The sequence below is a fragment of the Equus asinus genome, chromosome 21, assembly GCF_041296235.1.
Source record: "Equus asinus isolate D_3611 breed Donkey chromosome 21, EquAss-T2T_v2, whole genome shotgun sequence".
Lineage (NCBI taxonomy): Eukaryota > Metazoa > Chordata > Mammalia > Perissodactyla > Equidae > Equus > Equus asinus.
This window is the reverse complement of record NC_091810.1, coordinates 44,760,687-44,785,115: the sequence shown is the minus strand read 5'-3', so window position 1 is coordinate 44,785,115 and position 24,429 is coordinate 44,760,687. Positions and strand designations below refer to the sequence as shown.

General features: G+C 46.6%; 1 protein-coding gene across 1 annotated transcript in view; it reads left to right on the top strand.

Annotated features, from left to right (window-relative positions):
- Positions 1-24,429, top strand: part of CACNA2D3 (calcium voltage-gated channel auxiliary subunit alpha2delta 3) — an 824,272-nt gene that overhangs the window by 630,618 nt on the left and 169,225 nt on the right. Inside the window, exon 18 of the mRNA XM_044754812.2 lies at positions 21,291-21,374. Within this exon, the coding sequence (XP_044610747.1) occupies positions 21,291-21,374 (84 nt within the window). The remainder of the gene's footprint in view (positions 1-21,290; positions 21,375-24,429) is intronic.

The following is a 24,429-nucleotide window of genomic DNA, read 5'->3' as shown; positions in this document are numbered from 1 at the left end:
GTGTATGAGTCCCGTGTTAGGCTGGGGGCTGATGCAGCTATCTTCAGGGTGGTTGGGGACCACCTCATGAGTGGGGGCCAGAACCTATTCTCTGAGTGGAGAATGGAACAGGAGCACAGCAAGAGGAATTCAAGTTAGACCTTGAGGAATGCTTTTTGAGTAGTTATAAAACATCTGGAAATGTTTTCTTGGTCTCTATCATTCTTTAACCTTCAGGTTAAAAATATTTCAAAGTATAGTTGCTTATAGTTACTGTCAAGGTTGAATTTTCTTGCACTTTATTCTTCCTATGTCTTTGAGAGCTTTATAGATTTTTTTTTAAAATGTGGAACCCTGAATAAATCTCTTTTTCTTTTGCCCAACAGGGCATTGAGGGAGATAAGAGTGGGAAGGGGGCACCGTTAGCATAATCCAATTTTTGTTGAGATTTTGGTGATCCATCTGCCCCTCCTTCTTAGAAGAAAGGGACATCTAAGTTGACTTCCTCCCCCAAGGAGGCCTGGAATGTGGACCTGGTCAAACCACTGAGAGAACACAAAGAAGGCTCCCTTCCAGCAGCCACAGCACGGGCAGGGCTCCACGGAGGAGCCTGGGGCAGGCAAAATCTAGGACTTGTTTCCACGAAGCCTATGTTGACATCTGCCAAAAGCTGTTTGCTCTGTGTCTGCAAGCCCAGGAGATGAGGAAGGATGCTGGAGGGTTTCTACTCTGGATGAAAATTTGGCAGTCACATGGGCCACTGGGTATGGTGGTCGATGAGATGGGAGGTGGGAATGATGGAGAGAAATCTTCGTTCATTCCTTCAACACTGGCTGGACATCCACTATGTTCTAGGCCTGAGCAAGCTACTTGGAGTGGTTACAGAGATGTGCCCTGCCTCAAAGAACTCTAAATCTCATAGGATGGATAAGGTTTTATATTTAGGGCACATAAGTAACTATACACACTGCTAGGGACGATGCATATTTGTTTATTGGTGGTGGTGGTGGCGGTCTTAGGATGTTTTTGAACATTCACTGATTCCTTTTTGTGTGACAGGCACTGTTCAAAGTGTTTTGCATGTGTTAAAGCTTTTAATCATTAATTTAACAGCAAGTCTAGGATGTAGGTGTGGTAGCAAGGCCCAGAGCCTCAAGGGAAGGGCGTGTGTGAGGGCAGGCCTGAGCGGAAATGGGTCTTGAAGGTAGCTGGCATAGGATTGTAGACAGCTGTGAGTGCCAGGCTGAGGATCTGCGGTTCTCTATAGGAAAAGTGAACATCCCCAGGTTACACACAGGAAGCTGAGGCACCAAGCGATAAGGTGGGAGGTGACTAGAAAGTGCAACAGCTGGGAACCCCAACCCAGATCAGGTTAGATGTGCTAAATTCACTCTGCTATGGTGGTTGGTTCTTCAGGAAATGAGAAGCAGGGTCGTGGGAGGGTGGGAGTGACTGAGAGGCCTGCTCCCTGCAGCCACGTGGATGAATAATAGGGTCATCACTGGACGATTGTAGTTAGAATCTGTCTAAACTAGCACTGTGCAGTAAGAGTATAATGCAAGCCACAGACACGAGCTGCCTGTGTAATTTACAATTTTCTAGTAGCCACATCTAAAAAAGTGAAAAAGAAACAGGTGAAATTAAGTTTAAGGGGATATTTCATTTAACCTGATATGTCCAAAACCACATTGTTTCAACATGCCATCAGTATAAAAATTATGAATGTGACTTTTTACATTCTCTTCATGCTAATCTTTGAAATATGGTGTGTATTTTACATGCATAGCACATCTCAATAAGACTAGCCACATTTCAGGTGCTCTAGAGCCATAAGTGGCTTGTGGCTAATGGGACAGGATACGTGTAGAGTCTGACCAGACATTTTGGACCCTTCTAGATGAAATGGGTGGTAAGACCTCCTCTTTCCTTCAAGTGGATAAGAATAAACTCCTTCTCCACCACCACCACCGCCCATCACTGTTCCAGCCTGGGAGTCTGTGCAAACCATTGGTCGCTGCTTAGCCTCCTCCATTGTGGCCTTGACCCCTCCCTCCCAAGCTGTGGCCTCTCCCACCTCCGGGAATGGAAGTGGGGAGTTGTCCAGAATTCAGGGCCATCGAGCTGATGGTCAGAGCAGATGGCTTCCTGGTTTGGCTGTACGGCTCTGGCTATTTCAGCGATGTAGGTTCATTCCTAAGCCATGTAGACTTCCTGAACCAAACTGTGTGGCACAGGCCTCACCGGGTGAGCCTGAGCTGTCAGATTATCTAAATCAGAATATTCAGACACGCCATCAATTTCTGTTCTTCTGTCAAACTCATTAAGTCTTTAATGAGCCCAAATTCTGCACATCACTGTATCGTCTTCCTAACACATCACAGAATCTTCTCACTCCCTCTGGAATTCATTCTTGTTGCTGTTGCAGCCACCAGCTCTCTCTGCACAGCCTGAGTTCTGTCTGATGTCACCAGCCTCTCCCTTGTGTCACTCCTTGACTGTCCCTGCCCCATTCTAAACACTGAATCTACTTCTTTGTTCTTATGGATGCCCAGGCGGTTCATTTTTCCATCTCCTTTTGCTATTGCACATGGGTTACACATGGGCCCTTGCAGAAGGTCATCGCATACATGGATTGACATGTGAACATGCTAATAAATGTAAATATTCTTAGACCATAGTCCTCTCATATGGAATTAAGTGGGCATTCCTACAGACACATGTAAATATATGTTAAATGCTACGTAGACAGTGCATGTCAAACACCAGTTTAAGGAGGAGCTTAAAAGTTAGGGGCACTATTAGAATGCTTGTGGAAGTCCCACTGAGTTAGCTCAAGCAATGGACCATGTGAGGGGATTCTGTATAATTCCAAAACAATTTGATATGCAGTTTAAATGTGATCTTTGTATCATTATGCAGGTCGTCAGTTATGCGAGAGCTTGCTTCCATCCCACATCTAACAGTTTTATTTTTTCATATAATTCTTGGACCGGGAACACCTCAATTAATTTTCATTCATTTCTTCTTCCCATCTATACCTACTCAATACAAATGCCAAGGGTTCTTTTCAGTTCAACAGGTGTGAGTGTGGCCTCCACTAGTGCCTTTTTCTGGACCCCTCCCCATGCCATCTACCCTCATGTCCTATTGGATCTGGTTCCAAAGGCACCCCAAGCTCACCCACCTCTCTCTGTCACTACTGCCTGGTGAGGGCCTCTGTCCTGTCTCTCCTGGATGACTTCAGTCCATTGCAGCTCCTCTCTGGGCACCTGTTTTTGCCGCCCTGACCCCAGCACTATTCACTCAGCACCAGAGGGGACTTTCACAGATGTCAATCAGATGATGTAGCTTCCCTTGGCATTTAGAGTAAAACCCAACCCCAGCACCTGGCTGGATCTGGCTCCACCTCCTCGACCTGCCTGAGCTCGTGCAGCTGCCACAGTGATCACGTCTGCTCCAGCCACACTCCAGCCCTTTTGCGCATTCCTCAGAAAACCCAGACTCCTTCCTGTTCCCAATCTTTGTGCCTGTTCCTCCCTCTACCTGGAATCTTGTCCCAGATACACTCATGACTGATTGTTCTCATCCTCCACATCTCATCTCAGATGTCATGCCTGTGGAGAGGCGTCCCTGTTCCCTGACCAAAGGAGATAAACTCCTCCTCCATCATTCCTCATCACGTTCCCTGCTTTGGTTTCCTTAGATCGCATCACTCTTGGGAAATGTCTATGTGTTCACCCTCTCTCCTGCTGTCTTTTGTGAATTCCTGGGGCTTTGCTGCTGCACAGAGGGGACAGTCAGTAAATATTTGTTGAATGATTTGGATGATGTTTGAAGGATGCTTATGACTGTCTGGATACCAATTTCCTACAATAAATGAGAAGTGCAGGTGCCACACGTTCACTCATCAAACATTTGTTGAGTCCTTGCTATATCAGGCACAGAAATTGAAGCCTGTGTGAGTGGTCAAGCCCTCCTTTCTCTCCGTCCCTGCCTCTGCTCTCCGGCTTGCCTGAAAGCATTCATCAGATGTTCCTTGAGTCAACACTGTGTTAGCTAGTGGAGACACAGAGGCAGGTAGAAGGGTGTCTCTGCCCCCAGGAAGTTCACTGCCCGGTGCAAGAGTTTCCCGGCAGCAAGAGGGGTCAACAAGAGCTATGGGCTCACAGGGGAAGTGTCTGCTTTTTTGGAAGACGGATGCCCTGAGATGCAGGAGTGGTTCCCAGAGGAGGTGGCATGCACATCAACTGCATCCACAGTCCACTCTGGGGGACATTTCTTCCCATGCAATGGGGGCCCCACACTCTGTCCAGGACTGCTGTCCTCAGGAGGAACCAGGCACGGCTTCTCTCTCTTGTCCCAGAACCATGCATTCTGCTGTCCCCAGCCTGTCAGGGTGAATAGTGTGGGGGACTAGCATCATTTACAAACCTTTCTGTGGCTCCCACATGCTGGAATCCCTTCTCAGCCTCCTTGCCCTCCACTCAGGCTGCTGATGAACTGAACGAGACTTCCCAGTAGGTGGCGCCCGGGCACTGCTGTGTGCCTGATCCCCATGCAGCGGGCGACCCTGCCAGCGCACGTTCTCAGAACCACAGCCCAGGCGACTCCGATTTAGGCCTGGTCTGAATCCATCCCATTTCATTTAAGAGAAAGAATTAACGGATGCTTAGTAAATGTATCTGCTCAGAGGAATGTGTTCTCTGAGAAAAAATAAACAAGGCTGCGTGACCCCCACGTAGGGAGCCTGTTCTTTTTGAAAAACATCATTTGGCAAAAGAGAAAACAGAGCCTTGCGTGCTTTCCTCTTGATGAAATTGTTGAGGGCACTGTTTGAACCGCCCTGGTCTGCACACTTGAGTGGAAGCACTGCAGCCCGGAGTGGGGAGAGTTTACACCTCCTGAGCTTGGGGATTAAGCAAGTTAGTGGGGTGCCTGGATTTCTGTCGGGTGGGAGCTATGCTCTGTTCTGCAAACTTCAAGAACTCAACAGCTTCTTGGTCCCCAAGTTCTGTGGCTGTGTGTGTGCTTAGACACTTAGGGCACAGACGGGGTTTAGCAGACAGGGGACTCACAGGGACGACGCAACTGTGACTCAGGATGTTAGGAACCAGGCTCTGTGCCGAGCACCCCTGCATGCTTCGCCTCCTTACATCCTCAAAGCATCCCGCATGTCAGTGCTTATTCAGAGAGGTTAACTGATGCCTAGATCAAGGACTGTGTTGCTCAGACAGTAAATTGGGGTCAATCTTCAGGGAAAAAAAGACAACTATGGACAATGTCATTTTTGATAAAATTAAACCTATTCAATTGAAAGAACTCCCCTTAATTTTGAGGCTGTATTAGCAGGTTCTTTTACAAAATGGAAGTTGGACTAGAGACCCTCCTCTAGCTGCTCCAGACAGTTTTCTCGCTCCCCTCTGCTCTCCGCCCTTGTGCGCTGACCTGTGTGGAACTCAGCAGTGACTCCTTTTCCGTTTGTTGTGGGTGGGGTTTGGCTGGTGGGGGACACCCACTAGAAGTGGAGAGAGGAGATTGGGGTCAGACTGTGTATGTTTGGCTCTGTGTCCTCTGAGACCAGCTGCACCCAATCTGAAGCCCCAGTGGCCTGGCTCTCTGTGGCTTTCTCTCCATGGGCTCCTGTGGCTGCTCCTTCCTCGGTCCCTCCATGCAGTGGGGAAGAACAGGTCCCCACTGCTTCTAGCTTCAGGGTACTGCCCCCTTTCTTGTAGTTTCCTACCCCTACCCATACTGTTACAATAGCCTCTTTATTAAACCTTCCTTAATTAGCCAGCGTGACTGTGCCATGTGCTTCCTGCTGGGGCCCAGAATGATACAAAGGTACGAGCAGATGGAAGGTTTGAGTTTCTTAAGTTCTTGCTCTGCCAAGAAAGAAAGAGAGGAAAGAGAAAGGAAAGAAGGAAGAATGGAAGGAAAGAGGAAGAATGAAAAGAAAAGGAAAAGGTAGGAAGGAGGAACAGAAGGAAGGAAAAGAAAAGTCAAGAGCAAAAGGGCCTCCAACAGTTCTGGTACTTGTTTTTCGTTCGTAAGAATTCATCTCTCACTGTGGTGGGAGCAGAGATTCCATATTGCCTTCCAGTAAATGCTCCTTTCGCTTAAGTGGTTGAGAATTGGTGTCTCTTGCTCACAACCCAAGCAGCACGGCTGATACAGCCATGAGCTCCTCCAGTCTGGGAACCGCTGCTGGGTGTGGCTCTGACCCCAGCTCCAAGAGAGCTCACACTCTACACCCCTGTCCTCTCAGCCCCACCCACCCCCTAAACCCAAAGAGGTCTCTCACCAGCCCACCAGCCTTCTTGCCTTTGAGTTTGGGCTCCACTCCACATTATAGAAATATCTTGGCATGTCTGCCCCGTCACTGCACTGCAAGCAATCTGAAGACGCTGATCGGACTGTGTTTTGTTCGCCCTCATATATCCAGGGCCTGATAAGGTACCCAGCAGAGGAAGTGGAATAATAAATAATTGGGAGAGAAGACCCACATAAAGGAAATTGATCAATCCATGACGCACTATACTATTAAGCACCAGCGTGGAAATACTGACCAGAAGTAGAGTTTATAAAAGGACTTGGTGTCTGGCTGTGGAAAAGGGTGGCCAGAGAAGGCTGCAGGGAGCCGGTTTGCAGCCTTTAAGCTTGAGGTCACAGTTTGTGATCCAGTCCAGCACAGCTGGGAGCAGCAAAGGGCCCTTCAGACACCTGGATGAGTAACTTGCTCATTCTTGTGCTACAGGACACCCCCCTGGCCACCCCCCCTCCACCGGCTCCTCTCTCTCCCTCCCTCCCACTGCCTTCCTTCCTCTGGCACAGATTTGTGGGATGCCTCTCATGTGGCAAGCACTCTCTTAGATGCTGGGGATCTAATGATAAAACAAGACAGGCATAATTCTCCCTACATTTGGTGTTTGCAATCTCATGGAGAAGATATGTTCTTTTAAAAGCTCGTAAGTAAATGAATACATAAAAAAATATTAAACATTTTGGATTAACTTTCCAAAGGAAACAAGGCTCCGAGAAAACACAAAGGCGGGGGAGGCACCTCCCTTAGTTGGATGATCAGGAAGGACCCTTCTTCGGGATGACATTTTAAGCTGAGCCCTGAAACCCTGAGGGAAGAAAAAGAAGTCACTGTACCAAGAGTGTGGAGACTGGTTCAGGCTGAGGGAACAGTGTGTGCAAAGACCCTGTGGCATGGGATGTTCAGTATGTCATGTCTGGAATCTGCCGGTAGATTTAGGACAGACTTAGAAAGGACAAGGGCCAGTGACTTGAGGTTTTGTTGATAAATCCTCTTGGGGAGCATGCTTAGTGAAGGGCCCTGCCCATGTCCCCTCAGCCCTCACCATTTCCCTGTGTGCTGGCCTGGCTTGCAGCTGCCAGCACCTGGGTGGACACTTTCTCTGACTTCTGGAGTCCGCTCCTCTCAGGCATGCAGCCGGCCAGATGTGCCAGGGAGTAGGATCCCTCCACCAAAGACAGGGGAGCACTCCCCCCGTCACAGGTGGGCTACCTGGAGATACCTGCTTATACTGGCTCCCAGAGTCCCCCAGCAGAATTCAGTTCCATTTGCTCACAGTGCTCACATGCTTGATGTCAGCCTGTCTCTATCTCTGAATCACTTTGCCATGTCCCTCCAGGCATTTCCTGGGAACCCATCCCCAGTAAAAATCTTGCCCTTGAATCCCTGTCTTAGGGTCTGCTTCAGAGAGAACTCAAGCCAAGACACTAGAGGACTGATATTTCTCTGCAAAAATTGATTTGCTCTAGACCAGAGCTTCAAATACGGTCTGTGTTCACCCACACAGACCTTTGCTTTGACATGATGGCATCAGGCACATTTCCCATTCTATTTCAGGCCCCCCCACATGTATTCACCTCCCACCAGCCTGCTTGGGAAATCCACACTTAAACATTTAGAATTGCTGAGGATCATTGGCTTTTTTCTGTTAATGGTTGAAAAGGCACTTTAAGGAAATTTGGTTTAGAGATAGGATTCTCTGCTGCTTTATTGTTTAGCAAAAGGATTTGATGAGGACAAAGCTTTTCTTTTCACTGGACACACTCTGACCTTTGTTTTACTAGATTAATTTTGTATCTAGAGTGCCCCATCTTGGATGATGAATTAGCAATAAAAAGCTCATCAAAATGTAATTACATGCAATGTGTTGAATAATGATCTCTTAAAAATTCCTATAGATTTGTCTGCACCTCCTTCCCCTCGTGGGGGAAATGAGCCTCAGCTGCTAGCTACTAGCCCTGGCTCAGGAATGCAAACCCGAGCCATATTGTGCGGCTGAGATGGGAGAGCTGGCTTCCATCATTGCCCAATGTCATCTAATTGATCAATTGCTTTTCTCCATGTGATGCACATCTTTATATAATTTAAAGGACCATCTCAGCGGGGGTAGGAATACACAGGAAGTGGAAGCTCAAGGCAGAGTGAAACCCTCACCTCCTCCATCTGCAGCAGCCTGTTGGGGGGAAGAGTTATTAATTAAAATGTTAACTGCCCAGACAAGAGCAGACAGACCAGCATGGAGGATGCCTGGGAAGCTAGCATTAAAGCTTTCATAATTGTAAATTCCAGAAAGTTTGTTCCTCCTTAAAACAGAAAACAGAGCCATCTGCATCTAAGAGGAGACTTGACTGGGCTGCTGGAATGATGTGAGGCTTCTCCGAGGAGCCTGGCTTGTTTCTCTCCAGAGAGGTGGACTGGGAGAAGACCTAGCCTTCCCCTCCATCTTCTGAGGAGCCCCCCGTAAAACCTACAGCTGGGGTTGACAGCAGAATATTCAAAGGATTCCAACAGTGTAAATGCCCACCCTCATTTGAATAACTGAAGAATTCAATCATTTGAATGCCAATGATTATTCCTCGGGAGTTTATATTTTAGAAAGACAGTGCATCCGAATCCCCATGAGAGCATTAAATTGCTATCTAATTAGCAGTCCCAAATTATATATATTTAAAAGATAATTAAAGGTTTTAAGGCTGTTGGAATAACTGGTTATACATTTAAATGAATCACTAGAAATTTGTTAGTAATGTGTGGAGTTTTCTTTTATTTCTTACTTCCCTCTTTGAAGTTCAGTAGACCCAGCCTCACGGGGTTAAGTCTGGTAGCGGTAAGATAAAGGCAGATGTTTTTAATTATTGCAGCTCCAACCTCCAAATAATTATAAGCAGCTGTCATTTTTACATAATCCTAAATGATAAGACCAAAGAATGCAAATAAAAAGGTTGAGACTGTAGGCTTTTGGGCACAATGCTTTAATCCCCACCACACCCCTGAACTGACCATTGCACTTCATGGTGGAGGTGCCTGAACCATAAGCTCTTCTTTCAACTTTCATAATTCTATGACAAGCACAGAATGTTTGTGAAAGAACCTCCCAGGTGCCATTTCCACATTCTCTGAGGGTGTTTGCAGGGCAAAGGGAAACATTAGTACCTTTGGAATAGAGGCAAGAGAGCAGTTTGGCTAAGCCAGGCAGGACTTTTGCTAGAAATTCTCAACCTCACTTGCCCCTTTCTCCCTGGGATGGGGTCCACTCCTGTCCTTGCTCCAGTGACCCGGCCCCCTCAATAGATGACATGATACAATGCCACCTAATAGCTGGTATTTCTTTGGATTTTGCAGGATTGAGCATTTTTATGCACCAGCTGGCCGGGGCCAGAAATTCCAAATGACAGGCTGGCCTGCCAGCCCCAACCCGGGAGCTCTGGGTTCAAGTCTGAAATTTGATGCCGTCTGTGCCTGTCTCTCTCTGGAAGGGAGGAGACCTCCTGAGGAGCAAGTCAAGGGGACAATTATCATTGCCACAATGGCTTCTTTTTGGACCCAATGACTACAAAACCAAAGTCCAACAGATAGAGGCCCACAATTCACCCCAAGCAGAGCTGTGGCCAGACTCTGTGGGAGACAAATCTAGAACGTCATCTGGGAGGAAGACACACACACACTCCACATTAAATCAAGAGCCCAAGGACCTCTCTGCTAAGGAATACTCAAGGCAGATTTAAACTGAGCCAGGGGCTCTGCTTGGCAGAATTGTGCCCAAGCACAAAGGATTGCCCAGTGAGCTAAGCTTAATTTCTTGGGGATGAGAAGAATGAACAGATGAAAGAGGAGAAAAAATCAGATGGAGGGTTTATCTGGAACATTTTGAAGCTGACAGGCATTACAGAATATTGTTCCCTCTCCCCAGTGAAGAAATAGAGGGATTTCAGAAATGTATCCTGGGTATTAGAATCAGTTAAAATATACTAATTATCCCACATGCCCACTTCTTGAAAAAGGACTGCCTGGATTTCCTACGTTTGTAGCTACACTCCAGGAAGAGGGTCTGGGAGTAACTGGGACAGGTACAGGCACTTCTTGACTCCCAGCACTGCAGCAGGTTGAAAGGAATGCGGGTTGGATGCCCCTTGAATGAAGCTTATTTCATCCAGGCTCAAATACTAATATAAATAGTACATTCATATATATTCAATGGAAAGGTTCCTTTCAGAGTTGATCATTTGAAGCTCAGCTCTGCTCAGTGTGGAATTATAGGGAGCTGGTTGATGACAACCACAGGCACCTTGCCATCATCCCCTTCCTGTGCCCTCCCAGGACACGTCCCAGGCAGGCACCTGGCAGCAAGCTCAGGTGCACTCAGGGGAGGCTCACCAGCACACGTTTCTCCACGGAGCAGAGCAGGCTCTGAGGCCAGACGTCTGGGGTCACCCTCAGCTCTGTTACTATCGGCTGTGTGACCTTCGACAAGTTCCTCAACCTCCCCGGCCTCAGTTTCCTCCACTGAAAAATGAGGACAAAAATAGTGCCTACTGCATGGGATTGGTGTGAGGATTAAATGAGTTCATGTTCACAAAATGCCTAGAATGGGCCAGGTGTGTAGTAAGTGTTCTACTCATGTTTATGGAGTGACTACATGTCTGAATTTGTCCATCCACTCTGTTCACTCGTCCGTCACATATTCACGGAGAACCTACTCTTTGCCAAGTACTCTCCTAGGCACTGCAGGTTCTATTTGGGAAAGAAATAGCCTCTTTCCCAAAGATGCTTGGGCCCTGGTGGGGGAGATGGGCAAGTAAGAAACTAGTTTGCTGTACAGTGTGATGGGTGTGGAGATGGAGCTGCCACAGGAGGCAGAGGAGAATACAGGAAGGACCTGAGCTGATGCAGGACAGGCCAGCACAGACTCCCCAGAGGAGCTGATGTCTCCTCCAAGTCCTGAGAGGCCACTTGACTCTGGGTTGAGGTGAAGGGTGCAGATGGAGTGGCATGTGCAGAGGCCTGAAGGCAAAAATGATCATGACTTTTTTTTTTTTTTTTGAGGAAGATTAGCCCTGAGCTAACATCTGCCACCAATCCTCCTCTTTTTGCTGAGGAAGACTGGCCGTGAGCTAACATCCGTGCCCATCTTCCTCTGCTTTATATGTGGGATGCCTACCACAACATGGCTTGACAAGCAGTGCCATATCCGCACCCGGAATCCAAACCGGCGAACCCTGGGCCACCGAAGCGGAATGTGCACACTTAACCGCTGCGCCACCAGGATGGCCCCTAATCATGACATTTTTAGCAGCCAGCTCAGACTAGCTGGGGAATATGGCAAGAGGCAGGAAGTGGTGAGAGAGAGGCCGGAAGAGCCAGCAAAGGCACAGTGATGGGGACTCGTGGCATTCTGAAACATTGTTATACTCCAGGGCATGAGAAGCCACAAGGATTCCAGGCCGAGCAGTGACATGACCTGATTTAGGTTGCAGAAGAATCTCCCTGGCTGGACCCTGGAGGATGGGTTGGTGGGGTAGAGTCCAGGGGAGATGCTTGGGAGACGCTCTCGCTCATCAAGGGGAGAGGTATCATGGTGGCTGACACTAAGTCGGTGGCAAGAGGGATGGAGAGAGGTGATTCATTTCAAGAGACACTTGGAAGGTAGAAGCAATACATGTGGTGGTTTGATGAGTCCTGATTGCCTTCCCACTGGACTCTTTCCCTGATTATACTAGACTGTTCCAGCCTCTGCCCACATCTTCATGATCACAGACCAATATAAGACCCAGAGGACTCAGTCAGCCTTGCAGGGGAACTTTGGTTTTCCTGTGAGTCATAAGTGACATCAGAAGTCTCTTGGGCTTGTGCAGACCGGCATGCATCCAGAAACATTTTTTAAAAAAGATATATCAATATAATTGAGAATCACAAGCAAAAAAAATAAAAAATAAACATATTGCCTTTGCCGGGTCACCAGTTCAGAGGTCTGGATGGACCAATGATGAATGAGAACCTGTTCAGTTTGGTGGTCAAGAGATGGCTAGGGCAGAGAGAAGAGGGGTTGAGCAGATGACCACATGCATGTTTATGCTGCAAAGCCCTGTGTCCTCAGGGAGAGGCAGAAAAGGGCCACCCCGAAGGGAGAGGGACTCAAGCTGGAAGGATCAGGGAAGCTTTCGTGGAAGATGTGGCCACAAAGATGGATCCTTCACATCTTCTCCTCCTCCACAATTATCGTTAAAAATTTTAGCAGAGGGGCTGGCCCCGTGGCCGAGTGGTTAAGTTCGCGCGCTCCGTTGCAGGTGGCCCAGTGTTTCGTCGGTTCGAATCCTGGGCACGGACATGGCACCACTCATCAGGCCATGCTGAGGCGGCATCCCACATGCCACAACTAGAAGGACCCACAACTAAGAATATACAACTATGTACCAGGGGGCTTTGGGGAGAAAAAGGAAAAAAATAAAATCTAAAAAAAAAATTTTAGCAGAAAAAGTGAAACAAAATAAGGCTATCATGCCAAGCAGCCCCCTAAATAAAATTGCACACACACACATGCTCATACCTGCACACCTGACGAAGGCTCAGCAGTGACACAGGGTGATACTATTACAAGCATATACCAGAGTCGAGGGTAATGGCAGCTGGCTTGGAAGGAGCGATTCCTTTCCCTCTGCATCCCTCTGTTTATTTCACTTGCAAATTCATTGCCAGCTTCCTGTCCTTACTGTCATTTAGCACAAAAACCTTGAAGTTGAGAGGTCTCTCTGTTCTGACCACCATCCCTCCAAGCTGAGACAGTGAGACTAGAGTCCTTTCCCCAGTGACTGAGCTGGGGAGAGGCATTGGGAATGTTACCGACTGCAGGAGAAAACCCAGCACCACAGAGAACTCACCCCCAGTGAACGATTAGCTGCAGCATCATTTGAAGGCTAACATGTTTTGTTACAGTGTTGATTGATACTAATTTCTGACTTCACTTGAGTGAAGAAGGAAGTTCATTATCTCTGCAGTTTCAAAACTGGTATCAATTTGTGGTACGTAATTGTACCCCATGTGCAGAACCGTCTGACCGGTTGCACATAGTTAATTTTTCAAAGGAATGATGCCAAGTAAGTTTCTGTAAATTCAAAAACTGTTGCTTGTCTGATGTCACAGATGTACCACCCTCAAATTATAGATGTCCTCTGTTTACCCTAGACATTGTCTGCTAACAACTCAGTGGTATCTGAAGTCTTTACATGAAATGGACTTTGCAAAATGGCACATGTCTGTGCTCAAGAACTCTTGGCAACTATTTGAACCTTTGAAATTCATTCTAGAGGCTGTTTTGCATCTGACTTTTGCCCAGGAAACTTCAGAGAGGATTTTTGTCTCCAAGTGTTCTAATCTATCAGAGCAGCTGCCTCTCAGGTGCCCGCATGCATCTGTGTTCTGTATGTAGCATCTGTGTACTTTCTTCTTTCTTCTCTGCTAAGAGAGAGTCTTCTCTCAGCATCACCTGAGTCAGCTGGCCTGGGGACACCACTCTCCTCCCTGCTATTACAGTCCCTTGTTCCTATCCCTTTGCTGGCACAAAAACTTCCTCCTACCATTCAGCAAAATTTTCATTTTTATGACGAGTTTGCTATTACAAGACAGACTAGCTTTTTGAGAATGGGAATTCAAATCCAGCCACATGTAGGAAGCCGAATTTGACCTACAAAATCCCTGGTGGGGTCAGGCCACCTCCTCCCCACACAACGTGTGTGACTCATGGAGACTCAGAGGACACTGATGAAGATAAAGGTCATTTGGGTTTTCAAAGCAGCTTGTTAATTGTTGTTTTTTTAAAAAATACCAAAGCTATTTAGTTTTACAGTGATCAAAAGGATTTTGTAATCACACCAAGAGAGCACATAGAACTTTTCATCTTTGAGAGACTTAAAAACATTAATTAATAAGAGCACGGTACCTTTTAGAAAAAGGAAAAGGCTTGTTGTCTTGACATGCCCTGTTGCCTCTCTCCCACCTTCAGGCTGCTTTTGCACACCCTCACTGTCCTGTTTCCCTCCAGGGTATCTGGGCTTCTCATCTTCCCATGAACATGAGGATTTCATCTCCGAATAGAGGCTCATCGGAATTTCTCTCTTGGCATAATGTCTATGTCATCCAGTCATGTATCTTATCTAGAAAAGTCTGGGCTGTTGTGGGGTCACTCAACTGAAGGGGCCAGCAAAATTTTGATGGAAAGCCCAGCTATAATGATAGCATCAGGTACTATAAGGCTTCTCTGAGGCCCCGAGTCAGATATTGGTTAGTGGGCATTGCATAAATACAGTAATATATATTGGGCATGCGGCATGATACTCAGCTCACGGCTCTTGCTCAGTGTACTGTCATTGTTCTTAATCTAAAACTGAGATTCTTGCATCCCTGGCCATCAAGGCCAGTTTTAGGGCAGTCTGAATGAGTTGGCTGTTAATGGCTGGTGATTTGACTTCCGGTGTGGTTCTGCGACCATTAATATGCCTGCTAGGTGCGGTTCCATCGGCAGCTGCTGTCTGAGTTGAGGACCTGAGTTAGTGAGGAGACCGCCTCAAGGGAGGCAGTGCAGAGGGTGGTGAAGATCAGAGGCTCAGAAACCCAGCAGAGCTGGGTTTGAATCTGGATTCCACTGCCTATTAGCCATGTCAGCAAGTGACCTACATCTTTGTGCTCAGCATTTTCCCATCTGGGAAGCGATTATCCCTCCTTTGGAGTTGTGAAAGTTAAAGGAGATATGCACAGTGTTTAGCACAGTGCTTGGCACAAGCAACATTCCCTCTTCACGAGGAATGACAGGAGGTGAGAGGGGAGCTGGCCTGCAGAAAAATCGTTGCTTTTTTTTTTCTTTTTTTTTTTTTTTTTTGCTAAAGGCAGTCACTTGGAAAAGAAGAACAGATTGGTTGCTACATTTTATAAATTCCTTGTTGGAGAAACAATGAATTTAGAAAACTGAAAACAGTAACTGCTTCAAAGTACTTACCCTTCTGGAAAGAGCAGAATGTCGGGTGGTGATCCCTGTATTATGGTGGTGAGGGCAATGTTTTTTTCATTTCTCGCACTTTTCATTATTCTCCAAATTTTCTACAATGAGCAGTTGTTACATGGATAATCAGGGAGGGGGAAAAAACTTAGAAAACAGCAACTGTTTAAATCATTTAGATTGTAGCCCGGAGAGCAGTGGCTAGTGCAGACCACTGGGATTCCCTTTCCCAAGGGCCACCTTCTCTGACGCTGGACGTGCTGTGACAGTCAGAGACTCTGATTTGCAAATTCTGGGGGAAGAGACCAACACTCTGTCACAGGCCCTTCGGCCACCTGGCCTTGGGACGATATCCTTGCTTGAGACCCTTCCCTTTGAGCTTGAGAAGAATGGGCCACCATGCCAGGTTGAACTGCCTCTTTAGAGGAATACAAATCTTAATACATAATCATGGTATAAGAACCATTTTATCCTATGAATGTGCTCTCTAGGGATGAGCTTAGTGAGGCGGGGGCTGCCATATCTCGTAAGTCAGCAATGACATCAGCGCTTATTAGTGCCAGCCAAGTGGGCATGTTCTCAAGACCTGTTTGTCAGGACACCCTCTGTGCTCAACCGTATTTGTACCCGTCTGCTTCTCACCACCGCCCTGTGAGCTGAATGCTGTTACCTGCATCCTACAGCTGAAGAACATGGGCTCTGAGAAATGCACACTAGCCCAGGAGCACACAGCCTGTAGGTGGAGGCCCGGTTAGCACCCGAGTCTGACTCAGGTCTTGGCTTTTCATTGCTCTCCTAACTGGCCTGATTGACTGGTGGTTAATCGTGATCTGCAACTTGAGGATGTGAGATTATCTTCCTCAGACAGCTTCTCCATGCTTTCCCAGGGCTCACCTGGGCCTGGCTCAGGGCCTGATAAATATGCAGAGTCCAACAGTATTTTTGGATATGTGGGTGAACAAATGAACAAATAAGGGAAGGAATGGACGAAGGAGTGAAGCAATGAAGTGCCTGGTGGCCATTAGGCCCTACCCTCTTGCACATGGAGGAGAGAAGATATGCCTTCTTTCCTTCTCCTGAAACGGCAACTGCAGCGTCTGAGACAAGAGGAGACTCAGGGCCTCAGAGGAGGTGGCAAAGGTGTTCACCAGCTGAGGACCGTGGCTGCCTCGGCAGAGAAACATCTGCACAGACAATGGCTGGCTCCCAGCACTTGGCCACACCCCTTCTCCAGATGGCATTAGCTTTGGGCAAGGTTTCTTCCTCTTCAACTCTGGTCCTCCTCCCCCGTCTCCTTCCTTCCTGTTGGCAGCATGGAGCAGCACGTACAGTTTATCAATTATTAGCATACACGATATTTGTTTCACTGAGGCTGCATGGATGTGTGTAGTTGATTTCCTCTGGCCCTTCCCAAATGAACACAGAAAAAGCAAAGGCTTTTTTTGTTTTTTTCAAACCAACACGAATGGGGCCATCACCTTAGCTCATCGCACTGTGCTTCTGAAGTCAGTCTGCAGGAATGCAGAAGGGCACTCACACCTAGACGGTTAAACACGCCGGGGAGATTCTGGCTCCTCAGATGGGTGCCCTCCTTGTCCCATCCTCCTAGGCCACAGGCTGGTTTGTGTGTTCACCACATCTGGCCTTTATTTGAAACTCCACCTCAAAGTATTTCATAGCACAGAATATCTTTCCTTATTAAATTCTCCCCCACATATTTTTTTCATAAAACAGGCACCAAAAACTACAAACCTACCCGTGGCTCTGAAAGTATCTGTTTATAAACCTTTGGAAACCGTTTGCAATTCGTTAATCACATTTTCAAAGGAAGTTACAGTTTATAGATACACTAACAAATGCCATATCCGATGCCTCAGCCCCAGGAACGAGATCCTCACGCAGGCAAAGAAGGAGTGGGGCCGGTGGACCTGGGATTCAGCCCAGGCCAAATCCCACCGGGCAGAGGGGAGATCTGGCCTGGGAGTCAGAGATCCGAGAGTTTGGTTCTTTTTCCGTCACTGTCTTATGCTGTGGCCACACATATGTCTTCTCAGGGGGAAAGCAGGTACAGGGGAGCAGCCACTCTCAAATATAGTGTCTGTCCTGATTAGAAGTGAGGTATTCTGCAAATCACATGTTCCTAAATAATCATTAAAGTATCAAAGTTTGTGAACACTCCACTTAAAATGTATTTTAAAAGTGGTTCATTTAAAAAGAAAAAAAAAAAATAAAGACACTCAATTTATCCAAGTCGGAACTCTGACTACTTATGCTTGAAACCCAAGCCGGCTTTTAAAAATATCTGAAAAAAGGGTAAGGGGGTAATAGGGAGAGAATGTGTTGGTAGGGTATAAAGGTTTTCAGGCACAGCTTGATCCAGGCATGCACATGATGTTTTCAAGGCTCTCTTCGTGTCTTTGCTTTCTCTGTACTGGCTTCATTCAAAGGAGGGCTTTCTCCAAGTAAGCTGTGAGGAGCTCAAGTGCACATCCTACCACCTTAGTGATACTAATAGATGGAGAGCTCCTTTTTCTGGATAGATCCAGGAAAACATCACAAATTGAGTCTCATTTGGGTTGGCATGAGTTATGTCCCCAGCCCTGAACCAGTCTCTGTGTCCTCGAGAGATGTGGCTCTCCCTCACACGCTCAGATCACTTGCCTACCTCTGAACCAGGATGGTCTTGCCTTCGCTAGAACTATATTTACTCCAGGTGGGATCCAAGGGGTTCCTATAGGAAAACCAAGGTGATTACTCTGCAAAATATGGGGGATGGATGGCGGCAGTTCACAGCACTGGTGTCTTCCAATGGAGGTCTATTTTTCAGGCTTCTAATATGCTTTCTTAATGGGAAAAAAGATAAAGGTGGATTTAGGGTTATTACGCTGGAATTTACTCATGGCTCCCGACCTGCTCTACTACATTACAGCCCACCGACTTTTCCTTTTCTCACTCAAAACGATCACTCTGCGACATCACTGTTTATGTCCTAAAGGAGCTCACTCATTAATAAAGACCCAAATGGAAAGTGTTTCAGACCTATTTCACATACCTGGTTAAGCAGACCTTGTGGGCAGGCATTCCTAAAATGGATTTCCATGGGGACTATCCCCAGCTCCATCTGTTTCTTTCAATGAAATTAAATTACAGAGACTTGCTGGAATATGGTGGCGTATGGACCAGTATGCTGGCAAGTCTTTCTTCCCCTCTCTCTCTAATCTCTCCAAGTTTTTTGAATACTATTAGTGCAATGTATGGAACTTCTTGAGTGGTTATAAAAAAAAAATGAAGAAAGGCATCTAGGAATGGTTAGAAGTCAAGGGTTCGCTGTAGATTCCACTTTTGCCAGATACTGTCTAGAAGGACTTGGGCTCTTTAGCATAAGCGTACATTTTTCTGCCAGAAGAGTCGTAAGTCCCACCTTGGTATTTAGTATACAACTTTTGGTGTGTAAGATACACATCAGGAGGAGGCATATGAATATGACTGTCTGACACCGTCATCTTTAACAAACATCTCCTGCCTACCTATGGTTTGCAGAATGGTGACCAGCCAAAATTATTGAATGGATCTCCTTCATTTCATGGAAATGGGATAGTAGCCAACTGTATACAGTGAGCCTGTGTCTTTGCCAAGAAGGTCACGGCTCTCAGGAATCATGCTAGCTACATATTAAAGGTTTATTCCATGGCTGGGAATGTGTTTGCCATTTTATATATATTATCTATTTAATCCTCTCAACCTACTTCTGCTATGGAGGTACTGTTGTTTTTTCCATTTTGAAAATGAAAAAAAGGAAGCTTGGAGCAGCTGGGTACCTCGCTCAGAGTCACATGCCCAGTAAGTGGCAGGACCACTGTGCTCTCCTCTTCTAACAAGGACAAGTGGACACATTTTCTGAGGATGAAGCAACATTTGGGGCTCTGGACCTTGGGGGTCTTTTTAAATTTCATTAGCAGTGGTTGAAATAACACGAGGCTTACATGAAAGTTTGGTCTGGGGCTCGTGGTAGGTGGGGTGACCTCCCCCATACTGGCACTACGGTCTTATTTAACTTGTTAGAACCTATTTTCCCATATGCGGGATGGGCAATAAATTGACCTAAGAGAGGCAGAATTGACGGTGATAAACTGCAAGCAAGCCCTTGGGAAAGAATGAAGTGCTGTTTAATTGACTTTATTTATATCCTTAGTACCTTGTCCTTACTAGATGTTCAATAAATGTATGTTGAATATGTGAATAAAGGAGCATTCTGAAGTGACCAAAGGAAGAACTTTCCCCAAAAAAACACGTTAGACCTAGGCTACCCAGGAAGTTGTGAAAGTTCTGCCTTTAATGGTCAGAAGCTGGGCTGCTTGAACTTCTGGGGGCCTAGTGGCTCTCAGTGATGGTTCTTACTAAAATGGGACTTGGGGGCCATTAGCGTAGGGAACCGAAGTCCAAGAACGTCTGACTCCAGCTCCTCAGGGGGACAGTCTTGAGTCTTAGCATTGTATGCCCTCTCCCCCATCACGCCCTCCTCACAGTGAGAGTTGAGGGTGACAACCCTGCTGACCTCGTTCCTGTTCCTCCGGCTCAGCACCCCCAGCCTGGCTCTTGTGAGGGCCAGAGCTTCCCTGTACACACGGAACTTTCCATAACAGTATCCAACTGCGAATCTGCTATCGTTTACAGCGGCTTCTGAGGGAACCACTTCCCTTCCTCTTCATCTGGAGTGGATCTGATGTCGTAAAACTGACCGTGAATGTCTGTTAATTGGAAACCTGAGAGGAGGGAGTGGAAACACGGTTGACCAGGGTGGTCAGAGTCCACTGTCCCTTGGAGGAGAGGCGGCCTTCCTGGGTGGTGGGGTAGGCGCTCTCCAGAAATGCCTCAAGATTCCTGAAATGCAGCTGACGGGGAGGAAAACCACCTGGCCCTGTTTGGCCCCACAGGACCCGCTGGCTGGGCTCTCTCCCGTGGATTCCACTGGGGGCCATTTCAGACTTGCTTGGTTCAGTATATCAACACTGATTTTCTCCTTTATGCCTGGTGTTCCTCTAGCACCTGTCTCCAAAGTAGCCAAGCAGTGTCCAAAATGGTAACCTGTGGTTTTGGGGTCTTAAAACACTTAGAGTGACGCTGCATCTTACTTAGAATCTTACCAATTAAATCAAAAGATGACCAATTTAGAGACCAAAGTAAAAAATAAAACAACTCTACATACACAGATATTTTTTTCCAATATACCATTAGCCATATCTTCTGAACTTGTGAGGGGGTTGCTTATCCTTAGTCTGCAGTAGAGGGCAGACTTTCCTACATTATAAACACCCCTACAACCAAGAGTAAGGGGCCTGAGACGCAGGAACGTCTGGTGGATAAAATGGTAGGCTTGCAGGGTGACTAATACCAGTGATTTAGGGGGAAGAAACAAAAACCACTTCCCCACTTATTAATGCACTCATCAGCTTTCCCAGAGAAATGCCCTAATGGCCATTAAATCTGGCAGTGATTCCCAATACCCACATCTACTCTGGGTAAAGTGGCCATGCATAGCTCAGTACCGCTGTGGCCAGTGCGACAGCAAGTAAAAGGTTCTGTGTGTCTGCAATATGACTAGATTTTTGGTAAACGTATGTCTAAGATGCCCTTTCCTGTGTCATGAAGGGGGTTTTAAAAGCTTTGGAGTGGAGAAGGGCCTCCCCTATCTCACACACATACCATCCAAGGAGGGGAAAACTTTGCTTTGCATCTGGCATCTTGAGAGGCAGGGAGTCCGCTAGGTAAATTCATATCAAGCAAAAGTTGACTTGTGTATTGCCCCAGCTCAGAGCAAATGTTTATAGGCATCTGGCCTCTGCTTTCCTGCCTTTAAAACCCCTGGGACTGCCACCTGCTGGGCTTCTCACTGATACCCCTCCACCCACAGCCCTCCTCCTCGAAACAGGACTTGAAAGGCGAAAAGTTGCCCTGGCTGATGTTCTCATGGAAATCTTTTCTTTCTGTTTCTCTTCCCCCTGCTAGTACGAAGAAGGAAAAAAGCGAAGGAAACCCAACTATAGCAGCGTTGACCTCTCTGAGGTGGAGTGGGAAGACCGAGATGACGTGGTAAGTGATTTATTTTCAAGCCTGGTGAGGAAGGAGCTCCATTGTACCCACTTCTGTACTGGGAGGCTGCCCCAGGAGCCGGCCAAGAGGCCCACCTGGCCACCAGAGAGACGTGGAGACAATGGGCCCTTTTACCGAGTTTGCAGTTTTATAACTCTCCCGCTGGTCGCACGAGTTGCAGACAGGCCAGCCACCCTGCCTGCTTTGCACAGTCTGCTAAAACCATCCCCTGCTGGGCTCTGGTCCCTTCTGGAGCACATTAATCCAGACTTCTCCTCAATTGATGGGACCTGCCAATCTCAGGGGAGTCTGGCCAGGCAGCTCCGTCTGCTGCAAAGTCAGGGCCAGAATTCACCTGTTAGGACATCATGGGCACAGCTCTTTTCAGAGAGCAGCCCAGAGCTTTGCAGGTCTACTTTCCTCCTGGTGGTTGCAGTCCCAGCCTTTCCTCATTCACTGGCCACACTGCAACAGCACACATGCTGCTTTCCCACACAGATTCAGCCTTCGGTACTGTATCAAAAGCTTTCCTTATGCCCTCGACTTAACCCCGTCAGTCTTCTTGTTACTTCCTCAATAAATCAGATTTGTTAGACACGGCTGCCTTTGTGTGAATCCAGGCCGACTGTCCTTAATTAAATCGTAACTTCCCAGGTGTTCCTGTCTGGATCCTTATGCCTTGCTTTCTCTATGGTGTCTCCGTGCCAAAGCCACGTTTCTCTGCCCGCACCCGCCCTGATTTGTCCGGGGCTCTTTCTTAAGTTTCATTCTTGAGTCAGCATTGTTTCCGTCCATCACTCTGTCCAGCTTTCCAAAGGGGTGTTGAGGGGAACCATTTGAAATCCCCTGGCTGGGTTCTCGTACCTTCCGGAAGTGTGGCCAGCATCGCAGCTCCTTTTGCTGTCTTCACATCCTCTGCTCCTTGGACGTCTCAGCTAGCATCAATCTCTGATTTTCTTCCTTACCTATAAAATGCAAAAGTCATATCTGTTTTAGAAATTTAACCTGTTTTCTTCTTCATCTGTGCTAAGTCTTTTTAAACCCAACTTCAGACAAAATAGCTTTACTGGTTGATAAAAGGCTCCTTCCTCATCTACACTCTTTCCCCAGGTGCCAGTGGCTCAACGTCGTGTCAGGTCAGTGACCTGGTAGAGTTTTATAGCTTTTTGTTCTTTAAACATTGTCATCAGGATTCATGTCAGGTTCTTTTGATCGTACTGCACCTAATGTTTACGTGCTGCCTTCTTAACCTGCTCATTCCATGAAGCAGGTTAGCTCAGTTGTGAGGGGCTTGGGTTCGAATCCTACCACTGCTGTTGGCAGGCGGTTGGTCTCAGACAAGCATTTATCCTCTCTGCACCTCAATTTTGGTTTTCTTTTTTTCCCAGTATGAGTATGATGGTAATAGTACCTACCACCTCATAGAGCTGTTGTGGATATTAAAGATGTTAATATATTGAAAGATATAAAAATGCCTACATCGTTGTATGGACACAGCCGCCAGCACTCTATGAGTGGTAGCTCTGTTTAGTACTATTCTCATCATCGTCACTCTTCAGGTGACCTTCTCATGATGAATGTCCCGTAGACTTACAGTTGCTAAATTGTCTCATGAATCTTTGAAGGGTGCAATCCATTGTTTTCTTTTCTCTTCACTTTATCAGTTGTTTTACTTTGACTTCACTGCACCTTTTTGTCCTCTTTCCTAGAAGGCTTGAACCTTGTCGTCCATGTGCTTCTCTATCCCTTCATCTTTTCCACTTTCATTAACATGGAAGGCAAACTAGTTTATGCTCATTCCTACTTCAGAGTCCCCACATCCAGGAAGCATGCCTTCTGCCAGCTAAAGCTAAGCTGACACTGCTCCTCTGCATGTTACTTGAAGAGATTTATTACTCAGCTCACTCTAGTCATCACCTGTGTCCCAGTTAATTTTCAGTGAGCTGATATGTCCTTTTACTAGTAATGGTTTGGAAAACCCTTTTTGTTTCCTTGCCCTATGTTTCTTTCTCATCGGAGCTGCAGAGCGTCAGAGTCCCAGCCTTGTGCGCAGGATCTTCACCATCTGACTCACAGGTCTGGGTTCTGAGTGTCCAGCTTTAGAGTTCCCATATCTCCAGCAAATTCAATGCTCTTACTCTGCACAAATTGGTTTCTGCTTGTCTCTTTGGTTTGAGTCTCTTGTCTCCTTGGGAGGATGGTACCCTTGAAACGTGAATTCCTTCACTACCCATGTGTTTGACTGGGAAAACCCAAGCCACCATTTCTCTCCTGGGAATTTGCACTCCAGTGATTGGAGAATTCTGGAATCCATAATTCCATCTTTGTGAAGTCTACATAAGATCCCACATGCCCCTAGGTCCACCATTGGGGTTTGCATGTAAGTAGCAGAGGGCAGACTTTAGGTCAAGATCTGGGAAAAACCATACAAGCAGAGCCCACTGAGAAAGAAGCAGCATGAGTCTTCCCAGCCACAGAGAACTTCTTAGAAGGAGCATCCCGCTTCTCTAGACAACCAGGCTCTTGTTGAATTTAATGACCACATTTATCACATAGACACTGTGTACTTCCAAAAAGGATGTGAGGTCATATATACTATTAAAACACATGCAAAATAGAGTGTATAAAATTTAAATTTAAAAAAGAAAGAAAAATTTAAAACCACTTAGAGGAGGATGAGTGGGACTTCTGGCCCATGCTCCAGGGTGACTTAGTCATCACTTCAACAATACAATGAGTAGGACAGAACTTTGGGGGACCTGTGAGATAGGAGGGGACCCTGAGACATGCATAGCCCCGTCTGAATTACTGGTGTTGATCACCTCTGGGAATGAAAAAATATCTTTAAAAATGGTGTTTATCCTTTGGTAATAAATTCTCAGAGATGGCTGAAGGAATTAAGGATGATTTTCCTGTTATTCCTATTATCTTTTAGTCATTCTCAAACTCTCCACCCTGAACATGATCATTTCTATAAACAGAAAAAAACTAATATAAATAATAATAACTACCATATATTGACCCCTCCTATATGCCAGCGCTGTTCTAAGTGCTA